Raw genomic sequence first — 23571 nt, forward strand, 5'->3', positions numbered from 1 at the left:
TCAAGTCCCAGACCCAGTGACTTGAAACTCATGCCAGGCATATGTGTGCGTCCTCCCAAGATCCTGGGAGGAGAATGAAGGGATTGCAGCATGGCCATCTTCCCTGGGGGGAGGGAGGGATGATTTCTCACTTTCCTTCTCACTGTCTCTCCCTCTTTCTTTCTCCCTGGTGAGCACACGGCTTTAAGGCAAAAACTTCCACAAAAATTTTTTTAAAAAGTTAGGAACACTTACATTAACCTACAGTTGGGCAAAATCATCTAATAAAAAGCTTATTTTAAAATAAAATGTTCTGTATCTCATATAATTGAAAATTACACTAAAAGTGAAAAACAGAATGGTTATATGTGTACTACGATGATGTATGATCTCTACTGAATGTGTCACTTTCCCACCATTTGTTTCTTTTTTTTAGAGAGATTTTTTGCTATAGGGCGCATGCACTCGCCAGACAGACAGAGACGGAGAGACAGAAAGCGAGAAATAACCTCCCAGGGGGGATGGCCACACCACAATCCCTTCTTCTCCGTCTCCTCTCGGGGTGTTGGACACGCATGCACACGCGCCCGGTGTGAGCATTAAGCCACTGGGTCCGGGACGCGAACCGCTGTCGACTACATGGGAGTCCAGCAACACAGTCATTATGCTAACTGCTGGTCCCACTTTCTCACCATTTGTAAAGTCAAATAATCTTAGATGGAGCCCTTGTAAACCGAGGTCCACCAATAGTCAAATGATTGACCTTTACCTAGATTCACCATGAATGAAATGACTCTAAGTCAGGTGATTTGCATTGGTAACTCAAATAACAAGTATATGTTTGCTACTGGTGACCTTATAAAATACTAACAACTTTTGGTAATCCTCTGAGCAAAATAAAAACACAGTCTTTCTTCCATATACTTGACAGTTGCCAATCTAGAGAATTCAGAATATATTGTATCAGCCAAAACACTTTCATATATAAAATGTAGTAAAGTCTAGACTCAGATAATAACAAATGATTTTTTCACCTACATCAATAACTGAGAGGACACAAAAATTACATGGCCAATGGTTCAACTTGATATAGGGCTATTGTCAGTGGGTTATCAATTCTGGCTCTCATTCATTGACTACTAAGAGTCCTGCCTGCCCCTATTCATTGTGACAACCCAGTGACACTACCACAGATTTCCAAAACACCCCCAGTAGGTTGCAGGAAGGGGACAGTGGGACTCTTCTTGAGAACTGCTAAAACAACATAAATAATAAGGAGATGTGCATCTTGCAGACATTTTGTCCACATTAGCACTTACAAATTGACCATTCTATATAAAAGTTGCAGGGTATTCAAACATATCTGTGTATCTGATCATATGAACTTTTTCAGCTTCATGTTACATTGAAAAGATGATCCTTACACATTAGCCTTTGTGCACCCATACAGTTATATCTCTGGAATAAATTCCTACAAACTGAAAGGTAGATATATTTTATATTTTTAAAGATATTGTCAGATTACCTTCCAAGTCATTGCCTACTGATAGCTGTATAAACACCTGAAGCATCACTTTCTCTAAGTATCATAGACTGTATTAATCTTGATTAGCTGATTCCTTAAAGATGAAAGGAGAAATTTTTGAGAATGCTAAAGGGCATGCATATGCTCCAAAAACAGAGACAGAGGAGGGATAGAGAACAAAGCATCCCCTATGGGGAAGTGTTACTCTGAAATCTGTTCTTCTCATCTTTTCCTCTTTGTAGGATTTTGGGCACACGTGCATGTTTCTTAAGTCACAGGGTCTTGGACTCCATCCACGCAGTCATCCATGTGGGATCTGGCTACCTTAACCACCTGGCCAGAAAGATGGCCCAAAAAGAAAAGTCTTTAAAAACCTCTGTATGTTCTATTTAAAATCATTTTTGGATCATCATTCATTATTTTGTAGATCCCAGCCTTGACTTGTCTTTTCATATGTATGTGGATGCATGTCTTTTCAGTGTCTCAAGGGTAGAACCAGGGTTGTGACTGGAGGTAGAGCACATAGCAATTTTGGCTGTAATTAGGTGAACACTTTCCAACACCTCCAGTCATCTAGCAATGAAATGGCCTGCCTGGAGAGAGAAGGAGGCTTCCCTTCCACAAGTACTGGAATTTTCCATTTTAGGCTGGATGAACAACTTCAAGAGATGTTCAGGAAGACATTCCTGAATTTAATGGAATATTATACATGACCAAGGTTTAACAGTAGTATCTAGACCAGGGCATATGTGCAAGAGATGACTTTAAGTAGCTCAAACCAATCCTAATACATCAGAAAATTTGAGTATTTGGAGCTTGTGTACAGGGGTCAAATGCCATGAAAACTTTGTTTAAAATGAGAGCCCTAGGGCCAGCAGGTGATGTAGTGGCCTAGGTGCTGAACCCTACGTGACCTACTGTGCAGTTAGAGTCTTGGACCCAATGGCTTGAACACATAAGCCCTAGAGCAAAAAAATACAAATGAACAAATAAGAGCCCTAAATTTTAGGTAAAGACCTATACTGAAACTATCCTTCTTAATAATTTGGGGGCAATACTAATATTTTAGAGACCTGTCAAAGTTTGTCACAATGGGATCAAATCTGGTTTTTTGTTTGTTTGTTCTTTTGCCATTTTCCATATGTTCGCCAGAGAGAGAGGGAGAGAAAGAGAGAGAGACAGAGAGAGGGAAAGTGAGAAATCATCCCCCCCCCCAAGGAGGGAAGGCCATGCTGCAAATCCCTTCTTCATTCTCCTCTTGTGATTTTGGGCACACACACACACACACACACACACACACACACCTGGTATGATTTTCAAGCCACTGCGTCAGGGACTTGACTTATTTTTGGCCATGTGGGAGTCAGTGCCTTAACCACCATACCACCTGCTGATACCAAACATGTATATTTTTAACAAATTTTTTTTAAAAAAAAAGTCAGTGCACACACACACACACAATTGCTGATTACTCACTAGTATAATACCTCCAAGCCAGTCCTGGTGGAAGAGAAAAGCAAGATTTGTCTCCACGCTCCCATAGTCCTCTGTCTGAAACCATCATCCACTCCATCCATATTATATATTTGAAATAAAATACAAACTTTTGCACTGGAAGTCAGAGGTAAATACTTACGTAATCCATACATACATGTACATGATATCCATGGTATTGTAAACATACAAGCATTTTAGAAAAAATCAGCCTTGTCTACTCCAATCACAAGATGGCATATCTAATATTTGTAAAATAGGAACCAGAAAAACCTTGCCCTTTAATTTTAGGAGAATCCTCTGACCATTAAAACCATTCCCAAATTCAACCTCGTGGGGCCAACAAGCTTTGGCAGAAAGGGACATGTCTTTTTCAAAACTTTACTTCTACCTGTTGATGGTATTAAGTTAATGGCCTTGCCTAGGTACTTTGTAATGGCTTTATGTTTTTTTTTCTCATACTTCGAGTCAGAAAACGAATCAGTACCTACTTTTCTGTGGCCCCCTTTAGGGGCCTGTGAGATGGTCTAAAAAGATGTCACAACAAAGAACTTGCTCAGCCACGCTGACGTTTTTCCAGGAACAGACTGTGCTTTCGTTCCTTTGCATTGGTTTTCATTTAGGGACAAACACTGTGAATTTGATCATTGATGGAATTGAAGACAGAGTGAACTGGACAAATACAAATGGCCCAAAATGACTCTGTTGATTCACAGACTGTGCCCAGCCACGAGCCAGACTTACAAGTCTGTGTCATACACACACTAACACAGGTCAAGAGAAAATGAAAATGTACAGTGTGAAATCACTGTGACGTGCTGCATTCAAAAAAAGAAAAAAAATGAGTATTTGAAACTAATTCATCATAGCCAGTTTGTTATGATCCACTTTAGAGGAAAAAATGATTCATATACACATGTCTCTTCGTAAAAGTCTCTATTTCTTGATAATAGCATCTTTTACGTCAGAAAATGCATTCGTTTTATTCAAATAGATTTGTCCTAAAATATAAATATTTAAATTAAATTTTTATAAATGTAGAGAATGTAGTTTCTGTTGACCCCCACACAAATATTAATCAGTCCAAAACTTGTGATGAAGAAATATTTGTAATTATGATCATTTTAATTTGTCTATAAATATATAATAGGATCTCTGCAATTTATGAGTAATTAATCCATACTTCATATAGTACCAAGCACCGTAGATTACATATTTTTGAATTAAACTATTGGCATTAATATATGTATTTTAATATGTTATTTACAATACACAAGTATAGTTCTCTTGTATAACAACATTCCAGTGATTTGGAAAATACATAGCGAAAGAGTGCAATATAATTTACAAATGCATCAAAGCTTTCCTACAGTATTCAAGCTGGGACTTCACTCTTTAGCATTTTAAAATAGGAAACAAACAAAAAGTCAGTATCCTAAAGCTGTGTTTTCTAAAGCATTAAATAAAAAACAACAAACAAACAAAAAAACCCACTAGCTTCACAAGTTCTGTAGTAAGTGTAAGGAATGGCAGGCCAGATCTTCCCTTTGAAGAATCACAATGAACATTAAAGGCTTTGAGGAGGCCAACAATCATTAAATCTGCTTAACAATTTTTAGCTCAGTATTTAACAAAGAAGAGTTTTTATTACCAAACCTCTTCCTGCCCCTCTACCCTCCCTAAAACAAAAATATTACTTGGAGCACTGTCCCATGGAACTAGTGTTATATAATATATACTTTGGGGAAACGTTAATTTAAAATAAAATTTTGCAACACAACAAACATAAGTGTAGGTGAGCAAAAGCACATTCCTTTAAAATAGTTTTACCTTGTAAAGCTGCTTGCATAGGTATTTACTAAAATATGAGTTTTTAAAAAAAACAGATCTAAAGCAGAACATTTGTCTACATAAATCAAAGGGCAAAGGAGGGTGAGAAGTGCTTATAGAAATTCTAAAGCTAATTCTCAAGGTTTAATAAAAGTGACTCCAAAAATCAAATAATGGATATTTTTGGTGAACTAGTTTTAAAAAATAAAAGCGATAGCATTAAATCAATAATGTGCAATATACTGTCTGAAAATAGTCTTATAGAAAAATATCTGGTCATTATATTATTTCCCTGGAATTCTGAAAGAGCTGCAGGTGCTATCAATAGATTCGATTATAGCACTGGGTCCATATGTAAAACCCAGCTTCGTCCAGAATTAAATGAGGCTGCTCTATTACTTGCTTGAAAATGCATGCATACAAGCACAGGCAGAAACAAGGGTCAATAAATTGCTCAGTACTTCTACAGAAAACCATGAGATGGGGAGAATTAGTTAACCCCAACCACATGAGCTGTTTTACATACACTGTATATAAATCAGATGGCAATCTTAAACCAAAAAAAGAAAAAGATATAATTTGATTTCTTTAAATAAACCTATCAGTCTTGACTATTAGAGCAGACCTTGGTGTGAGTGTAGTCCCGGAATTAATCATCTTTTGTAAATACAACTCTTCAGCAAAGCTCTGCAATTTAAGCAGCCTACTTTGGCTCAGATTCTGCCAGCTTACAGCTCAGATCAGTATCTGATACTTTATTTAATTTCTGCTCAGCATATGCTAATAAGAACACTTCGGAATCATTCTACACCATGGAAAGAAAATTCCATTTAAAAAAGTAACAGCTGCTTCATACTTAAATAAAAGGTAGATTTCCATCTAAGTATTTTTTCTTTCACTATCAGTGAAAGTGAACTCAACCACAATTAGGAAATACATCACCATAAAACCAGGGATCACTGTTACTGGTGGTTGGGGAGTTATGGGGTGGGGGGATGGGGAGTGTAGTGAAAATGTCCCTTTCTCATCTATTCAGCCCTTGTTTACTCGGGTGAACCAGTTCCCTTGAAACTGGTATGATTAAGATCTGCACATGCTGTTCTAATGGTCAGGTCCTTGGCTGTCACTTAAAAAGCTATGCTTGTGTATTTCTAAGTGCCCTCACCTCTTAACCTTGTACTGTTCTAAAATGTTTTATTTTGATATCCCTCGTGGGATTCTCCTTGTAGTTGCTTGAACTGACAGAGGAGTCTAGAACAGCGACATGTGACTCCTGAGATCTAAAGCTGACTGCAACATGCTACCATTGTGCCCTGCTCACTACAGATGGTGTCCGATGTCACTCTCTCTGGTGGCATCACAACCCTCCTTTTCTCAATGGCACGTTGCCCCTCAGTTCAGGCCACCAAGCCCAGTCTTGTAATCTTAGCTGACAGGAAGGAATGAATGATGAAAACAATTGGCTTAGGGCAGGAATGAAGGTCCAGTTGCTGAAATTTAAAAAGAAGAGAGCATGAGAGATTTTAAATTAATGCTTGATACAGAACAGTGATTTACACATCAAACGAATCTATATCCACTTCTTGCTTTTAAGTGGGAACTGGAGCAATTATGTTTTAAAACCATGCCCCCTCCCCCGCAACGAGATAAAGAAATAACTCTTTGAATTTATTCCTTATATCTCACATATCTTCATTCCAAAATAGGTTGTGTGAAATGTATATATGCCAATACCATAAATACTGGTGTCTCCCTTCTTTACTGGCTATACCATTCATTGCTGGTACCATCACACAATGTGTATGCTGGATTGAATACAGTGTGAAGCAGTATTAAATTTCACATGTGAAGATTACATTTGAGTCCTGGTTCTGTTGCTATTGTTTTTCTAAAATTTTTCCTGTGATTTTTTTAAAAATTTATTTTATACATTCAATCACTATACATCACTTAGCTTGTGAAATGAATTTACCCATCATGGATATACCTCACACAGTACAGTTGAGGATACTAGACACATTATCACCCACAGACAACAGTCCATTTCTGTGTCCCATAAATGTCTTGCCTGTTTTTCTCCTTAATTTCTTTTCTCACACTTTCCCCTTCCCCTCACCCTCTTACCACCCTGTCTCCATCTGTTACTGTTTAGATGTATGATCTTGGACAAGCCACTTAAGATTCTTCTCAGTTCTGCTAACTCCCAGGATACTTAGAGCATTCAGTGAGACACTGTATGTGAAATGTCCCTATAAACTGCAAGACACAGCACCTGTATGAAGCAGCTGTGTTCTCACTGTCTTTGTGAGCATACATGTCACAGCTCTGTGAAGGCACCAGCTAAAGTCTCATACTTCTCAGTGTGAACTCAGCACATATGAGGCACATGGTCATGGCATGAGAGTTCAAATTTGAATTTTATCATCCAAACTTATTTAGGAAAATTGGAGGAAGTGTTCCCAATTTTCTCTGCTGCCCCCGATTTTGTTCTGATGGACACTGCTGGGGAACAAGAACAACCTGAGCATATAAACATACCACCAAAGTTAAGGTTGTTCTCAGGATAAGCCTGGTACTGTGTTAAATATTTCCTACACACTATCATTTAATTTTCTCTCACAAAATCCTTACAAAGTGGCTGTGGTTATTAACTCTATTTGTATTTTGGGGAAACTAGGATTTTGAGAAGTTGTAAACTTAATTTTTTTTTTTTTTTAAAGATTTTTTGCTATAGAATGTGTGTTCTTGCTGGAGAGACAAGAGACAGAAAGTAAGAAATCACCCCTCCCACACACACACCTCAGGGGAGATAGCCATGCTGCAATCCCTTCTCTTCCATTCTCTTCTTGGGATTTTGGGCGTACATGCACACAAACCTGTGAGTTTTAAGCCACCAGGTTTGAGACTCAAATTGCAGTAGGCTACACGGGAGTCCAGTGACGTAATCTCCAGTTTGGAGAGGTTATAAACTTTCTAAAATCACAGCTCTTAGAGTAATTGGAAAGTAGGGACTCAGACTCAAGTCTCTCTCATGCCAGGGTCAGTACTTCACCACCATTCTGTCTCCCCAACACAGGGTGCAACTTTTGGAAGTCACTTTAAACATTATCTGCTTTAGTCCCTGTGTTTTATAGATGGGGTGATTTAGATCCAAAGAAATAAAAGGACTTTCCGAAGACAGTTGGTGAGTTAGTTGTAAACTCAGAAAAATAACCTGGGTCTTTCTTGACTCTCCATTAATTGCATTTTCTACAGCTCATCTCTACTTCATTCCCCTGCCCAGGGAAGGACCATTGCCACCCCCAGGAATAGCTTAACTAGACATTGGGGGGCTGTGTCCAAACTTGAGCTTACCAACCTAATGTGCTGGCAGTACCAAATCAGTCCTTCCTAAATCTTCCAAGCCAGGGCATAATTACAGGCAGAAAGGCTGAAATTTAGATATAAGTGATTTTCCTCATGGGCAAAAATAGCCTTGAATTTTTAAACCAAGGATAAAGCAGGAGGCTGATTCTTGTTCTTTTCTACTTTGCTAGAGAGTAGTAACCTTTTGGAAAAAGTACATGGGTGGGTGATTGATAGAGCAACAACTAGAATATTCTTAGTGAAACGGAGATTTAGATCACTACTTTATTTTCAAAATGATGCTTCAGGCTGAACTTGTTAAAACACACAAGCAAACAAACAAAAAATCTAATAGAATTCTGCAGGTCCATTTTGATTGTCAGAAAAATGGCTGGAAATAGTCCTCAGAAAGTGAGTGTGGATCAACTGTCAGCTTCAGGGAATGGACTTCATCCTCACTACCCATTGCATGCATGGTAAGAAATTTGCTTTACTTCAGTTCAAGTCCTCGTCCTGGCAGCTTCCTTTCCCACTTTGCTCTTTCTTTCTGTCTCTCTCTGGTCAAGTTAAAAAATAATAACAATAAATAAAATAATTCTTTTAAAAGAAAAAAGAGATTGCTTCTGTGTTGGAGACAGCAGCATGACCCAATCTAGAACCATAGTGAGCAACTTTGAGGTAAAAGAGCCTACACTGTGTTGAGCATGGCCCCTTCCTGGCCCCTTCTTTGAATCTCTCCTGCTGGGTAACCCCCAGTGGTTTCCAAAAAATTACCAAAATGCTGCTTGAGAAATATCTGAAATAGCTGAAGAGATAGGAGTGGACAGAAAAGGGATATATAGAAAGTCAGTGGCTACATTGCAATTACCAGATTGTGCAAACAGATCTATCTCTGTATTTTGCATATTCCCCATCCCTGTTACCACGTGGAAATCAACAAATATTTGTTGGCTAACCTGGTGGCAAGGGAAGACCTACACAGAGACTTGTTATTAGAAAATCAAGGGGCTCTTTGAAGTTCTACCTTCAACAGCTTAAATGAGATGTTCCACCCTCTGAGAACTGCTAAGAACTACACTTGCTAGAAAGTAGAAGAAGGTGCAGTTCTCACCCACCTGTGGAACTGAAGTACACTTTCATCCTAGCAGGTGGCAATGATCACAGGAAATCATGAATTTAAACACATGGACTGTTTGTATTGATAGGAGCAGAAATGTTGCCTTAACAGATAAATATGCTAATTTCTTGGACATTATTTGACCTCAGCTCTGAATTGCTGTGCCCTGTCTGGCCTTCTCTCCACTCAGGTATAGTGGCCAGTTTCTTATTGTCCAGATGTCCCTTCTACTCAGCTCCCTGTCCAATCCCTCCTTCCTCTTTGCTCTCTGTCCTCTCTGCTCCTCCCTGATGGCAGAGACTATGTGTTTTACTTTCCCAAATCCTTAACACCTAGTATATTGCCAAAAAAGGTTAGATTAGATCCTTGATACTTTTTAAAAATGGATGGTTCACTTTTTTAAGCTAGTGAGACCTTTTTTGATGAGAATTTAATGCTGACCTTGTAAAGGATTCTTTCCTTTGATTCAAATATTTATGTTAGCTTTCTAATAAAAAATGAGACCAAAGGAAAGAACTTTGAAATAATTGAATCTGATCACTGTTTTTCAAGGATCAAATAAAACATGGCCCTGCAAGTACTTTGTTAACAGTCGAGCACTTAATGAATGTAAGGCAGCATTCTGTTTATGAGTCATAATAAGTGTGCTGCATAATGAGGTGGATGAAATCACGCTGGAGGAAGAAAAGTGCACTTACAATCTCTCCATCTTTGCCTCCAAAATCTAAATACAGCATCCTGATTCCATCATCTGAAGACATTTTGAGCTTTTCATAAGGGGACTGTATGATTGTCTTGGGAAACACACCCTCCTGTGCTTCAGTGGTAATAGAAAATCCATTCTCATAATGTATGGTCAAACGGCACTCCTGGTTTTTGTAGGTGCACGCTGGGAGGATGAGAAAGAGATGGAAAGACAAGCGTGAGCAATGAAAGTCAATGCATTTCTCCAAGCTCCCAACACTTCAAGTCTCCTTAACCCCAGGATCCAGCTACGAATTTCTTATTAAAGTAAGGGGGGGGGGAGATGATTGTTTATGAAAATATTCTCCTTCAATTGATTTTGATATCATAATTTAACTAGTCTCATAGAACTTAGGGAAATAAATGGAAAGGAAGTCCTTTTGCTAGGATTTACAGAATGTTTTCTGGGCTCTAGCCTTTCTAACCCATAGGTCGATAGGTGTAATAATTGACTTACAATGGCCAGATGGGCCTTGTCATCAGCTAGAGTAGAGAAAGCTACCTCTGAATCAATATTATCATCATCATCCTCTCTCTCTCTCTTTCTCTCTCTCTCACATACACACACACACACACACACACACACACAACGTAATGTTTTCTGTCTAGTGAAAAAAGCTAGCATCCCCACATTATGGTACCCAAGTTAACAAAGCTAACATACATAAGAGATCAGGAGTGAGTAACTTTGAAAGAATCTAATTTAGGGGGCTAGCAGGTGGCATTGTGGTTAACACAACTGGATCCCACAGGGCCGACTGTGTGGTTTGAGTCCTGGACTCAGCAGCTTTAAAATAACATTGGGCATGTGCACACATGTGTCCAAAGTCCTGAGAGGAGAAAGGAGGAGAAGAGATCGCAGCATGACAAGCACCCCTGGGGGATACTTTCTCCCTTTCCTTTCTCTCTGTCTCTGTCTCTGGTGAGTACATGCAAACTATAGTAAAAAAAAAAAAAAGAAAATCTAGTTCTTATGTCTACCAAAGCTTGTTTTAGGAACTAAAAGAAGTATTCATTTAATTTCCCTGCTGATATTGGATTCTGGAAAAGCTGCTCTTACAGACCAATCTCAAACATGCATTTCCATGAAGCATGAATGGCTGTTCCTCCCTCTGCCAGTTTTGTTGTCCAGCAATCTCTGGGGTGGTGTCCTCGTGGTGCCCTCCGATCCAAAGGAACAAAATGAAACCACTTTAAGCAGATCAAGCACCAGCTTTTATCGGGAATTCTTGTGCTTGAGACAAGAATCCAGCTCTTTGAGTTTATAAGCTTGACAGGGCAATGGCCACCAGCATGCTAGCTCCTAGGTAGGAAAACTTGGGAATGTTTAAAACCTTTGATGAAAGAGTTCTGAAAATAGTTATTAAGTATCAGATTGGATACACCCTATTTAACAGACCCTAGCAAGTAAATTGGCTCAGGCCTTGATCTCCATCCAAGAGATCTTTAGAGAAACCAGGACATTTTCTTCACTGGTAGTAGAGGCTAAGAGAAGTGTGAGTAAGAGCATTATTGATTGTGAACTTCCTCTCTACCACCAGTAGTTCCATTCAGCTTTGTAAACTATATTGAATTGAACCTTATCACAAACTTCAAAGCAGGAACTTAGCCCAATATTAGATTAAAAAAGCAAAGCTCAGAGTGATGAACATGCTACAACCCAGGTTGCTCAGCTTTCAACATTCAAGTTCTTAATGAATTAAAAAAGTGTGGCACACATGCACTATAAAATACTACTCAGGAAAGGAATCAACGAGAAAATAGAGAGGCAAGACATTTATGGGACACAGAAATGGATGATTATCTGTTGATGATAATGTACGTGGTATCTTCAACTGGACTGGTGTGAAGTATATTCATGTTAGATAAATTCGTTTTATAAACTGTAGTGATGTATAGTGATTGAATGTGTTAAATAAAAAATTTAAAAAGAAAGTACAATGAGACATTTAAAAAAGAGAAATATTACTCCAGCCATTAAAAAAATCAATGAGACCCTGCCATTTGATAGAAAGTGAATGAAGATGGAAGATTTAATGTGAAATGAAGTGAGCCAGATGAAGAAAGAGAGGCACTGTATATCCCTGCTCAATACATAAAGCATGTCTGCAGGTTGTAGCAGACACTGAAATATTGGAAGGTATAAAATCAGGGAGAGAAACTATGGATACTAGAAACAGTGTGGGAGGAAGGTGGACAATCAGGGATGAGAGGGACGAAACCAAGGAAGAAAAACATATTTAATGGATATGAAAAATGGAAAATTATCTCTTGATGATACTTTGTATAGGAATATCTTTGACTAGACAAATAGGCAGCATATTCATGCCTGGAAAGTCCATTCTGTATTCTGTAAAGATGTACAATAATTAAATATTTTAAAAATATTTTTAAGTAAAAAATAAATAAAAATAAAAAACAGTGAGGATTTCATAAAAAATCAAGTGTTTTCTACTCTGTCCATGTTATCTTTCTCATGCATTGGCACTCAGGGCATGGAGAGATATGAGGAGGTACCTAGGCAAAGAGTTTCTTAGCTTGCCTCTCTCATGAAGCATGACAGTAGTGTGGTACACCTTTTTGTTTTGGCAGAAAAAGATAGAAATTGTCATTGTTCATCAGATATGGTGGTTTTTATTTAAACTTTTAGTTGAAACATACCACCCTTCCCCAGACTCAATACAGGCTTCTTTCCCCTTGCCACTAAGTTTGACTGATGTTTTCAAAGCTGTTCTCTTTAATATGTCTATAAGTTTTTCTGGGCAGAACCCTTGGGTCTTGCCCTCTGTCACTGCTTCAGTCCAAGGACAACCAAGGATGGGAGCATACAGGTAGTTACAGCTTCCCATTTTCACTTCTCCTTTTTGATAACCTTCATCTCTACCATGTGTAGAGTATGTGGTGAAATTGACTTTAAATGTGTTTTTTCCTCCATCTTTAAACTTTAAAGTTATGCTATAACTTAACTTTCAAGTTATGCCACTTTAATTCTGGTTGACCTTTAATGTTATTTGTAGCCTTTAAATAATGGAATCAGTTATCTGAAGATGTTTTCAATCTACACAAAATAAATTGAACACATTATCAAGTTAATTGACACTCTGATTAAAATGTAAACCCCTCTCCACAGGCATCTTTCCAATTTGTAACTGGGTACACCTTGATCATTTCCATAATATATTCTCCACCACCAGCTAGCTCAGTTCACAAAATTCTTAGTTATTCCCCTTTGGCTAATCTATCAACAGCTCCATTGTTTTCCTGTCAAAGCAGAGTTCAGCTTATTCAGAAAGAAGGATTTCAGAAAATTTGTAGAATGTAAACTAAACCAAATCCCTTTGGACATCTTCATTCTTTCTTAGAACACTCCTGAAATTGTTGTGTAGAGTCTGAACTTCTCCAGTATTACACATGTAACTATAAACTTTAGTATTAGGTGGGTTGGTGTTTGGATACCTTAGGTTCAAAACTCCAGGGTTTTTTTTGTTTTTTTTTTTTTTTTCCATACAGAATAGGCATCAAAAATAAAAGCTTCAGGGACACTCTTGAACATTTTCAACAATGATGGGAAACATTTGGGGGGCCTAATTAGTTGTTCCAAGATAATTACAAAAAGGCACTGATTATCTTGGATATGTTGCAGTAGAAACTCTACATAACATCTGCTTTTTCTTTCCTTTTCTTTTTTATTTTTAATTGCTAGGAGTGTGCACTTGCCAAAGAGAGGTGGGGGAGGAAATGGAGAGAAACACCCCACACTGGGGCATGGTCACTCCACAATCCTGTCTCCTCTTTTTCTCCATCCTGTCAGGATTTTGTGGACTCCCACACATATGTTTGGCCTGCTTTTTAAACTGCCGGGACTGGGATTAGGACTGCAGTTGGCTATATGGGATCTGGTCCTTTTAACCACTTGGCTATCGGGCCCATCCTGGAACATCTGCATGTTTACACAAGCAGAGGGAATTTGGAGAAGCCAGGTTCCATGTAAATCTATGTCCCCTCTGTTGAGTAGAGTGTTGAGGAAATTGCAAGCTGGTGTGGTACTATGCAGAGTGTGGTCTAAGGGCCAGCACCTAGTTAGATGTAGACTCAGGCCCCAGTCCAGAAAGTTCTAATTCTGAATCTCTGAAGGTGGAGAGTCAGCAAGCTGAGGCTTTTGAGGGTTATACTTAAAAACTTCATTGTTGTCTTTGTTGCTTTTAGTGCAGCTAAAGTCCACAAGCACCACTATTGAGATGTCTGTGGGAAATTCTGCTCCTCAGCAGAGCTGGACTTCATGCCATGATGCAAATGTTCTTGATTCGCACCATCCAACATAGCCATTAGGCACATGTGGCAATTGAACATGACTGAAGAACATACTAAGTTTTTAATTCATTTAAATTTTAATAGCCACATGACTAGAGACTAGTATATTGGACAGGTATGGAGACAATAATTACAAGAATAACTAGTAATAGTACTTACTGACAACCTAGGTGGTAGGTACTATTATTCTTATTACACCTCTGAGTATTATTCCTTGCTTTTTCATAGATGAAGAAAGTAAGTGATTCAGAAAGAAATAGAACTAGAATTTGCATCCAGGACTGTCTGACTTTAAAGCCCCACTATGACTATAACCTTTTATTGCTTCCTCAGAGATAGAAAGAACTGAAAAAAACTGGCAAGAAACAATGAAAGAAGAGGATGAACTGAGACTGCTAGAAGCAATGCTAAGAATCTCAAAGTAAGATTTTCTGGAAGACTGCTGCTGAAGAGACTCATTACTGTTCACAAGACGCTCTTGTTATGAGTGTCTAGATGAGAACTGGGAGAGGCTGCTCTTAGATCTCAGAACAATTTGTCTTAGATCTCAGGATCTAACCATACATCAGCTATGTATTGTGCTGACTATTCAAGTTATCCAAATTTTCTTAAATGAAGATAGGATAAGGCTTTTCACAATGAAAACTTCAGGCTACATTTTAGTAGGGCATACAGTGCCTTAATTTAAAATCATTTACCTTTGAAATTAAAAGAGAAATTTTTTTTTGTTTCATTTTGTTTGCCACTCTGGTGAGTGCTCTCACCTGAGAGAATCAGATAGAGACAGTCAGAGAGGAAGTGAAAAAAAAGTCACCTCCCAAGGTGGGGGATTGGCCATGCCGAAATCCCTTCTCTTCCATTCTCCTCTTGGGATTTTGGGCATGCATGCGCATGTGCTGGTGTGAGTTTCAAGTCACCAGATCTAAGACTCAAACTATGGTCGGCCATGTGGGAGTCCAGTGGCTTAACCACCCACCATACTACCTGCTGGCCCTTACCTTTGGAATATTAAGTAGCCCAAAAGACCAGTGATGGAAAAATACTTTGAGGCCAGGGTATAGGAGGCATCCCTTCTATAATTGTGTGTCATTGGTAGCCAGAAAAACTTACCAGTGGTGATTTCAGTAATGAGTTCAGCTGAATTGTGGCAACCCTGTACTATGTTCCTTGTCCAATGAGAGAGATCCCTGCTGGTCTCTGCCCTGAAGAGATGTGTTTCAATCCCTTGCCTGGTACCAGTTCGTGTTGCAAAGGATAGGTCCACACCAGTCTGAGGCGATCCCTTCCCTGGACCTGAATGGACCAACCTAAGAGAGAGGAGAGGAAAGGAAGGAGAGAAAGATCATCAAAATGAAAACTATTTAAGCCACCTGGCATATCAGATCATAAAAGTCACCAACTGGTGATTTCCCCCTTTTTTTCGATCTCTTCACCATGGTTTTCTGCCAATGCTTGGTGAGACCAGGCACCCAAGAATAGTGCACCTGCTTGAGTATGCAGAGAAATGAAATAATATGACTTTTAACTGGTGAAATTTCATCTACACCCCCACAGTCAAAAAGTAAGAAAGATGTGAGAGCGAGAAAAAACTTTCTTCAATACTGAGTACTCTTCTCTCCATCATTCCATTCCTGAGTATGTCATATGAGCATGAATTGGATAAGGCAATGTGGATCTCCTGCTACCTGGGTTAGACTTAGGCTCCTGTCTCTGTCTTCTGGAGCATCAGCTGCATCAGATGAACTTATAGATATGCAGTTTTTCATGTACACAGCCCCTAAGTGCAAGCCAGCAGCCTGGGACTCAGGGGAAGAAGCAGCAATCTGTGTATCTGAAAGCTCAAGGAAGAAATGGGAATACCGGAATTCTTGAGAAATGGTTGAAAATTGCACTTCAGTAGATATTTAAAAGATTTTCAAGAGAGGTTTTTATCACACAAGATTTTCACACTAACTTTTAAAACTTATTCTCAGCATAAAATGTGACTTCCAGAGTAAATACTTCCTGAAAGCCCAAACTTAAAATGTGAAGAATCAAAGCGCTTTGAGCGCCCGGTTCTGAGCAGGCACTGGCTCCTACTGCTCACTGGTCTCAAAACATGCGTCTCAGACACTCTGTCCTACTCCTCAATACAATACCTCAGCCTCCTTTTGGGAGAGACTCTCGTATCAATCATTTGCAGGGCAGTATAAGTATAATTTTCTAAATGTTACTTCTCTCCAGGGTATTCACATTTTCAGCCTTATCTTTTAATGCAGAAAGCAACATTTTACCATTTGCTAGAGAAATGCCAGGTGTCTATCCACATGGTATATGGGAGAATTATTTTCTTAGGCAAAGGACTTGTTACCTCTAGATTAAAAATTGCACAGAAGAAATCCAAAACATAGTTTCTCTTATAAACCTAAATACTGTCAAACAAAATTATCAGTGGAATAAAGCATAGGGCAGCCTGTTGAGTCTCCAGCAACAAGCCTGTTGTCTAACTCTGAGGAGATTTCTTTTGCTTAACAAGGTTGTAATTATGCAGGGAATAGTTTGCAGGGCCACCTCAAAGAAAAAGGTTAGTTGAAAAGCCTTTGGTTGTAAGATTCATTAACGATATGGAAGTTCTATGAATCTCATTGAGTAGAGCCTAGGGCAGTGTGAAAGGAAATGGCTGCTGGAAGTGGGTGCCCACACACTGGGACTGGATATGCTGAGACTGAGTCCAGTTCACTAAAGGAAAGGGAAGCATTTTGTAATGAGAAGTGAGCAAGAGTGACTGAGAAGCTGCTGCAGGATTCCAAGTCAAGTGTGGCTAAAAAACCCAGAAAGCATCATTTCTCTAAAGCCTATTATAGCTTTTAAAGAGACTGGGGGTCAGGTAAAAATGTACTAAGAAAAGGTGTCTATTGGAAGCAAAAATATATTTACTTAGTTACTCAGAAGTGTTTGACTGAGAAGCTGCTGCAGGATTCCAAGTCAAGTGTGGCTAAAAAACCCAGAAAGCATCATTTCTCTAAAGCCTATTATAGCTTTTAAAAGGACTGGGGGTCAGGTAAAAATGTACTAAGAAAAGGTGTCTATTGGAAGCAAAAATATACTGTATTTGAAGTGTTTTTTATATTCAAAGCTGTTTAAGTTTTAGTTGCTTTGAGAAATACATGCATGCTTCCTTTTGAAATCTTAAAATCAGTATTGGTTAGGCATAGCTGGCATACTGCATGTTAAACTGAAGAGACAGAGGTTTGAGGGGGCATAAAAGCTGCATTAGTATCCCACTTTGTCTGTCACGTTTTAAATTTTTAAAGACTCACTACCTTATCAGGTAGTATAAAGATGAAATAATATATAAACTGTCTCTAGCACAGAAACTTGCATACGATTCATTCGCAGTATTAGTTCTATTCCTTACCCTTAATCTTTAATTTTCTTATTTAAAAAATAAAATTTCTACCCTTATAAGATTAAAATATAATAAAATGCATAGTGCACTTAATTCAGAGTTAGTACATCACAGTCACTATTCAATAAAACTTGTTGTTGTTGTTGTTGTTTTGAATGCCTTCCTGGCTTAACTTGTTCTCATTTCCATCCCCTACATTTCTATCCAGAAGACTTCAACCTGTCATAATTTAGAGATGGCATAAATACATTGCAGTGGCAGAAACAAAATGAGAAAAAGATGTACCCCTCTCATGGAGCATGCTGGCTGTGTGTGTGTGTGAGTGTGTGTGTGTGTGTGTGTGTGTGTTTATTTCTTACCACTAGTTGTTTTTCTCCAGAGACTATAAAATTGAAGCAAATAATAACCAGAAAATACAATTTGCTGGAAAATCCGCATTTGGTAGCTTCAGGCATGAGACATAAAATTACTAACGGAATGTAACAAGGTGTGTGAAAGCCTAGGATCCGGCCACTGGTGCCATGTGCAGGCAGTCTCTGCTGGGAAGCCCACTATGGTACAGAAAGTAAAGGTGAAGAAAGAGCCTTCAGAACAAAGACTATTGGTGTTCTTTTTAATTCGTATCATTGCTCAGTTCTCCTTGATAGAATAAAAGGGGAAACAGAAAAATTGATTTTCCAACTAACCAAGTGTGAATTATCTTATGTTTATATTAAAGAATGAGTTGATTTGCCATCTGAGGAATGGCAGAAATGTTGAATTATGTGTTCTTTTAAATATGCCAATATTGGTTTAATGAAGCATACAGTACTGTATGTAAACTCTGAGATAAACTGTCTTTTCCACTACTTGGGATGTATACTGGTAACAAAAGGATATGTTTTCCAGATTAAAACCAAGTGAAATAAATCAGATATCTATCTTATGCATATGGGTGTATATCCTCTGGAGATAGCAGTATAGACCTTGAAGTTGTTTTATAAATACTGTATGTAAACATGGGGAAATATATATACATATATATATCTGTGGAAAAGTTCTGGACATTTAACTCAACCACATAAAAAAATTTTGGAAACAAATCCATTAAAGTGCTGAGTAATTTTATGGGTGATTTTATTTCTTGTTATTCATTTTTATTCCTAAAACTTCCCTTAAGAAAGATTTACTACACAGTTTAAAAATTGACTTTAAAAAGCCATGAAACTAAAATAAATGCGAATCTTTCCACTTTTAGAGTTGGAATTTCCATGGCACTGAAAAAAAATCGAATTCAGTGTCATACATGTTTTGTTAGTTGTTTAATGTTCACAGTAATTCAGTGTTGGAATGCTGGATATGCTTTTCTATGAATGTCTGAACTTGCTCATTTCTGGTTTATTCTAAACTGTTCATGTCTAGCTCCTCACCTTTAACACCTACAGGCTATGTCTATGGAATAGACCTTCTCAGAATGAAGTTTACTGATCCACATGGGATGAAAACTACATCAGTGGCCTTATTAATCCTGTACATTAACTAACTGGCCTCCAGCAAATGAGACAGAAAAGGTGCTGAGACCTATGAGTTGCAAGTTATAGAATCCTTTTGGATTCAGGGGTGCTATGAGGGGCTACAGAGGAATTTCCTGCTCTGTTAAAATCCTTTCTCCCTTCCTTCCAACTAAACACTGAAAATCACTAGTTAACTCATTCATTCAACTAAATCAATCTATAAAGGTTTCATTATTCACCACTGACTGACATAACCAATAAATATATGTAGAACACTGTTATGGACTGAATTGTGTTCCCCAAATTTCAGATGTTAGACCCCAGTTCTTTCTTTTTAACATTATTTTTAGAATTATTTTGTTTAACCCTATTCATTTTGTTATGTATTCTGATTTGACCAGAGATGGGAAGAGAAAGAGAGAGAGGAAGAGAGAGAGAGTGAGCGAGCAAGACACCAGGTCTGGGATTTGAATCATGGTTGGCCATGTGGGAGTCTAGTGCCCCCAACCACCATGCCACCTGCCAGCCCCTAGACTCCTAGCTCTTAATATAAACTGTATTTGTAAATAGGGCTTACCAAGAGGTAATAAAAGTTAAAGAAGTTTCTAAGAGTAAGGCCTTTATTCAATATAACTCGGTCCATATAAGTAGAGGAAAAGATACCTAAGACATGTCTTCTTCTCTGTGCTCACAGAGGAAAGGCCATGTGAGGACAAAGCCTGAAGGTAAACCAGAAAGACAGCTCTCACCAAAACCAACCATGGGGAATACCTTGGTCTTGAACTTCTGGCCTCTAGGAGTGTGAGAGCTAAATTTCTGTTGTTTAAGTTACTTAGTTTGTGGTATTTTGTCATGTCAACCCTACCATACTAATAAAAGAACCTACTCAACACAAACTCGAGACTAGGTACAGTTAAGGAAAACAGACATGGACCAATTTTTGACAAGACACAGTTTGACAGAAGAAATACTCTCTACCCTCTTAATTCACATAGCCCCTTCACTCCAGGTTTATCCCTAGTCTAGAAGACTCACTTCTGGAGTATGGAAGAGAGTTAGAACCAGCCTCTAGGAGATGATAGTAGAGACTTTGAGCCAGGATGGGGTGAGTAAGTAAGAATCATTCCTCCTTGTTGGAGCAATTTGATCATTACAAAGTTCTCCCTCCAAGTGTGAATTTGAACCTTCAGTAAAAGCAGTTCTATCATAAAAACAGAGAGCAGTAGATTCTGACATACACAAAGAACAATCCTAGCATTTATCAAAATATTGTTATTTCATCCCTCTTAAAGTATAAGAAATAATATATTTTCTTTGTTCTTTATATCATCTACACCCAATTGCTTTTGATTGTCAGCAGTAGCAAGTTGGTGAATAATACATCGAAATGTTGACATTCATCACTATACCACCTTGAGGAGACTGAACAGAGAGATGATTGTTCTACAAATCATAGCCTTTCAAAGGTGAGTAATGGCCACAGGACAAGATTAAACCAAAACCCTTTCTGGGGTCAGCTTATAGCACGGTAGTCCAGGCATCTAGACCCACATGGCTCATGGAGCAGTTCACGTCCTGTAGCCAGCAGCTTGAGAAACAAGCTGGGTGCATGTGTGTGTGTGTGTGTGTGTGTGTGTGTGTGTGAAATCCCAAAAGGAAGGAGAAATGGAGGATTGTGGTGTGACCACGCGACATGGGGGTGATTCCTCACTTTCCCTTTTTCTCTCCTGTGACTGCACTCACCGTCGGACAGAATTGAAAAAAAAACTTTTCCTTACCTCTTTTGTTATATGAACCATATGGGGTATAAATGGCAGCTAATAAGAATAGATAGAGGGATACAGTAGAATAATTTAATTTGGAGAGGGTTTTTTTCACTATAAGGTATGTGCACTCACCAGAAAGACAGAGACAGAGAGACAGAAAGTGAGAAATAACCCCCCTCCCCCAAGGGGGAATGGTCACGACACAATCCCTTCTCCTCCATTCTCCTCTCAGGATCTTGGATATGCACACACACATGCCCAGTGTGAGTTTAAGCTACCGGGTCCAGGACTTGAACTGCGGTGTACTACGTGTGAGTCCAGTGACAAAGCCATTACACCAACTGCTGGCCCCTAGAATAATTCAATTTGCAAGTAGGTTTTTGAAATCTTTCTTTTGGTATGGATTTACATTGTCATATTGCTAATTCCCAGCCAATGGAATAATAATGGATATTATTATTCCATTATTATTCCAACATACACACACACACACAGACACATACACACGCGCCATATATATATATATATATATATATATATATATATATATATATATATATATATATATATATATATATATATATATATATATATATATATATATATATATATATATATATATATATATATATATATATATATATATATATATATATATATATATATATATATATATATATATATATATATATATATGGTGCATGTGTATGTGTCTGTGTGTGTGTGTGTATACATTGGAATAATAATGGATATTATTATTCCATTATTATTCCAATGTATACACACACACACACACACATACACACGCACTACATATATATTATAATATATATGTATATATTAGCTTGCTCATTGAGCATATTCATTTAGCACACACACACACACACACAGACACATACACATGCACCATATATATATATATATATTAGCTTGGTCATTGAGCATATTCATTTAGTTAGATGACTCACAGGCATCTCAGCCTCAACATTAACTAACACAAAATTGTATAAGGTCTTTAAGATCTAGATCTAAAGATCCCACTACTGGGTTCCAATTTACATAGCACCAAGATACCCAAAGGGCTATGAAGAAGTTTACACTGGAAGTCAAAATGATATTCAAAAGGAATAGTTTTTTAGATGGGAAATTGAAGTTGCAGTGAGAAAAAGTTCCCTCCAAATGACAAAAACATGAGTTACTTTAGATGTCTATGAGACACCTTCAGGTCAACATCCTAATAGATAGCCAAAAGAAAATAAAGTTAATAAAGTCTTGTTTTGCTGCTTTATGAGAATATTGATTTGAGATTTGACCCCAAGTGAGGTGCAATAGAAGCCCAGAATAAAGTGGCATTTCTAAAAGAGCACCATGGTACTTCAAATGAAGTCCTTTCCTGGGAAGTTGGCACATCAAGGTACTAGGAGGACTTAAACACTGTAAGTGATGCTCAGGAGACTTTTTTGAGAAATCAAGGAGAAGTGAGAGGCTGGAAGACTGCAGAAGTCAAAAAATTATATCCTGACTTTCCAAACATAGAATAAAGTGTTTCCAAGCAAAATCCTACAATGGATATTTTTTTGAAGTTTATCTTATTAAAGAAGAGAGAAAGGGTCCCATCATGACACAGCACTGCCTTCCACATGCCTCCACCACCTGCCTTATAACCAGCCAGACCACAGTCACATGGCATGTTTCAGGTTGACCTGTGATCTGGACCACAGTCTTCATGAGGCTCTAGCATTGCAGAGCAGCACTCCACCACCAGGCCTGCAATGATGACGATGATGATTTTTATTATTTTTAATTTTTACTGCAGGGAACATGCACTCAATGGGAAGAGAGAGAGAAAGTGAGAGAGGGAAAGTGACCCCACCAGGGGGATGGCCACAGCACAATCCCTTCTCCATTCTCCTCTCAGAACTTTGGGCATGCACACATTTGCGTAGCATGACTTTTAAGCTGGCAGGTCTAGGACTTAAACCACACAGTTGGCAGTATGGGACCCAGCCACCTTAACCTCCATGCCATCTACTGATGCCACCTACTGGTTCACGATGATTTTTTAAAAAGTAATCACTTTTGGGAACCAGCAGTTAGCGTAATGGCTATGTCGCTGGACTCCCACGTAGTCGACCGCGGTTCGTGTCCTGGACCCGGTGGCTTAAAACTCACGCCGGGCGCGTGTGCGTGCATGCCCAAGATCCCGAGAGGAGAATGGAGGAGAAGGGATTGCGGCGTGACCATCACCCCTGGGGGGTGATTTCTCGCTTTCTGTCTGTATGTCTCTCTCTGTCTGTCTGGCGAGCGCACGCGCCCTACAGTGAAAATCTCTCAAAAAAAAAAAAAAAGTAATCACTTTTAATTTTGGAAAAGAAGAAATAGTAGTACATAGGGCCTAGGAGGCCTCCTATATTCAGTAATTTCACTAAGGGACAAAATTATCAGAAAAGTAATAGAGGAAGTGAATACTTAAAAAGAACATATTGAGAATATTCCTTTCAAAATTCATTAGAATTTAAAAGGAGTGATTGGTACATAGTTTACTTTGATAAATGACTGTAGCCTTAGTGAAATTACTG

The 23571-nt window shown here is 38.4% G+C and overlaps 1 protein-coding gene across 1 annotated transcript in view; it reads right to left on the minus strand.

Moving 5' to 3' along the window:
• Window positions 1–4088: 4088 nt before the first annotated feature.
• The window catches only part of SNTB1 (syntrophin beta 1), a 284731-nt gene continuing 265248 nt past the window's right edge, over window positions 4089–23571 (minus strand). The window contains exons 6-8 of the mRNA XM_006157521.3: window positions 15456–15652; window positions 9989–10179; window positions 4089–6318 (exon numbers count right to left, since the gene is read on the minus strand). Of these exons, the coding sequence (XP_006157583.1) occupies window positions 6226–6318; window positions 9989–10179; window positions 15456–15652 (481 nt within the window). The 3' untranslated portion in view covers window positions 4089–6225. The remainder of the gene's footprint in view (window positions 6319–9988; window positions 10180–15455; window positions 15653–23571) is intronic.

This window comes from Tupaia chinensis, unplaced genomic scaffold, assembly GCF_000334495.1.
Source record: "Tupaia chinensis unplaced genomic scaffold, TupChi_1.0 Scaffold000545_1, whole genome shotgun sequence".
Classification (NCBI taxonomy): Eukaryota; Metazoa; Chordata; class Mammalia; order Scandentia; family Tupaiidae; genus Tupaia; species Tupaia belangeri.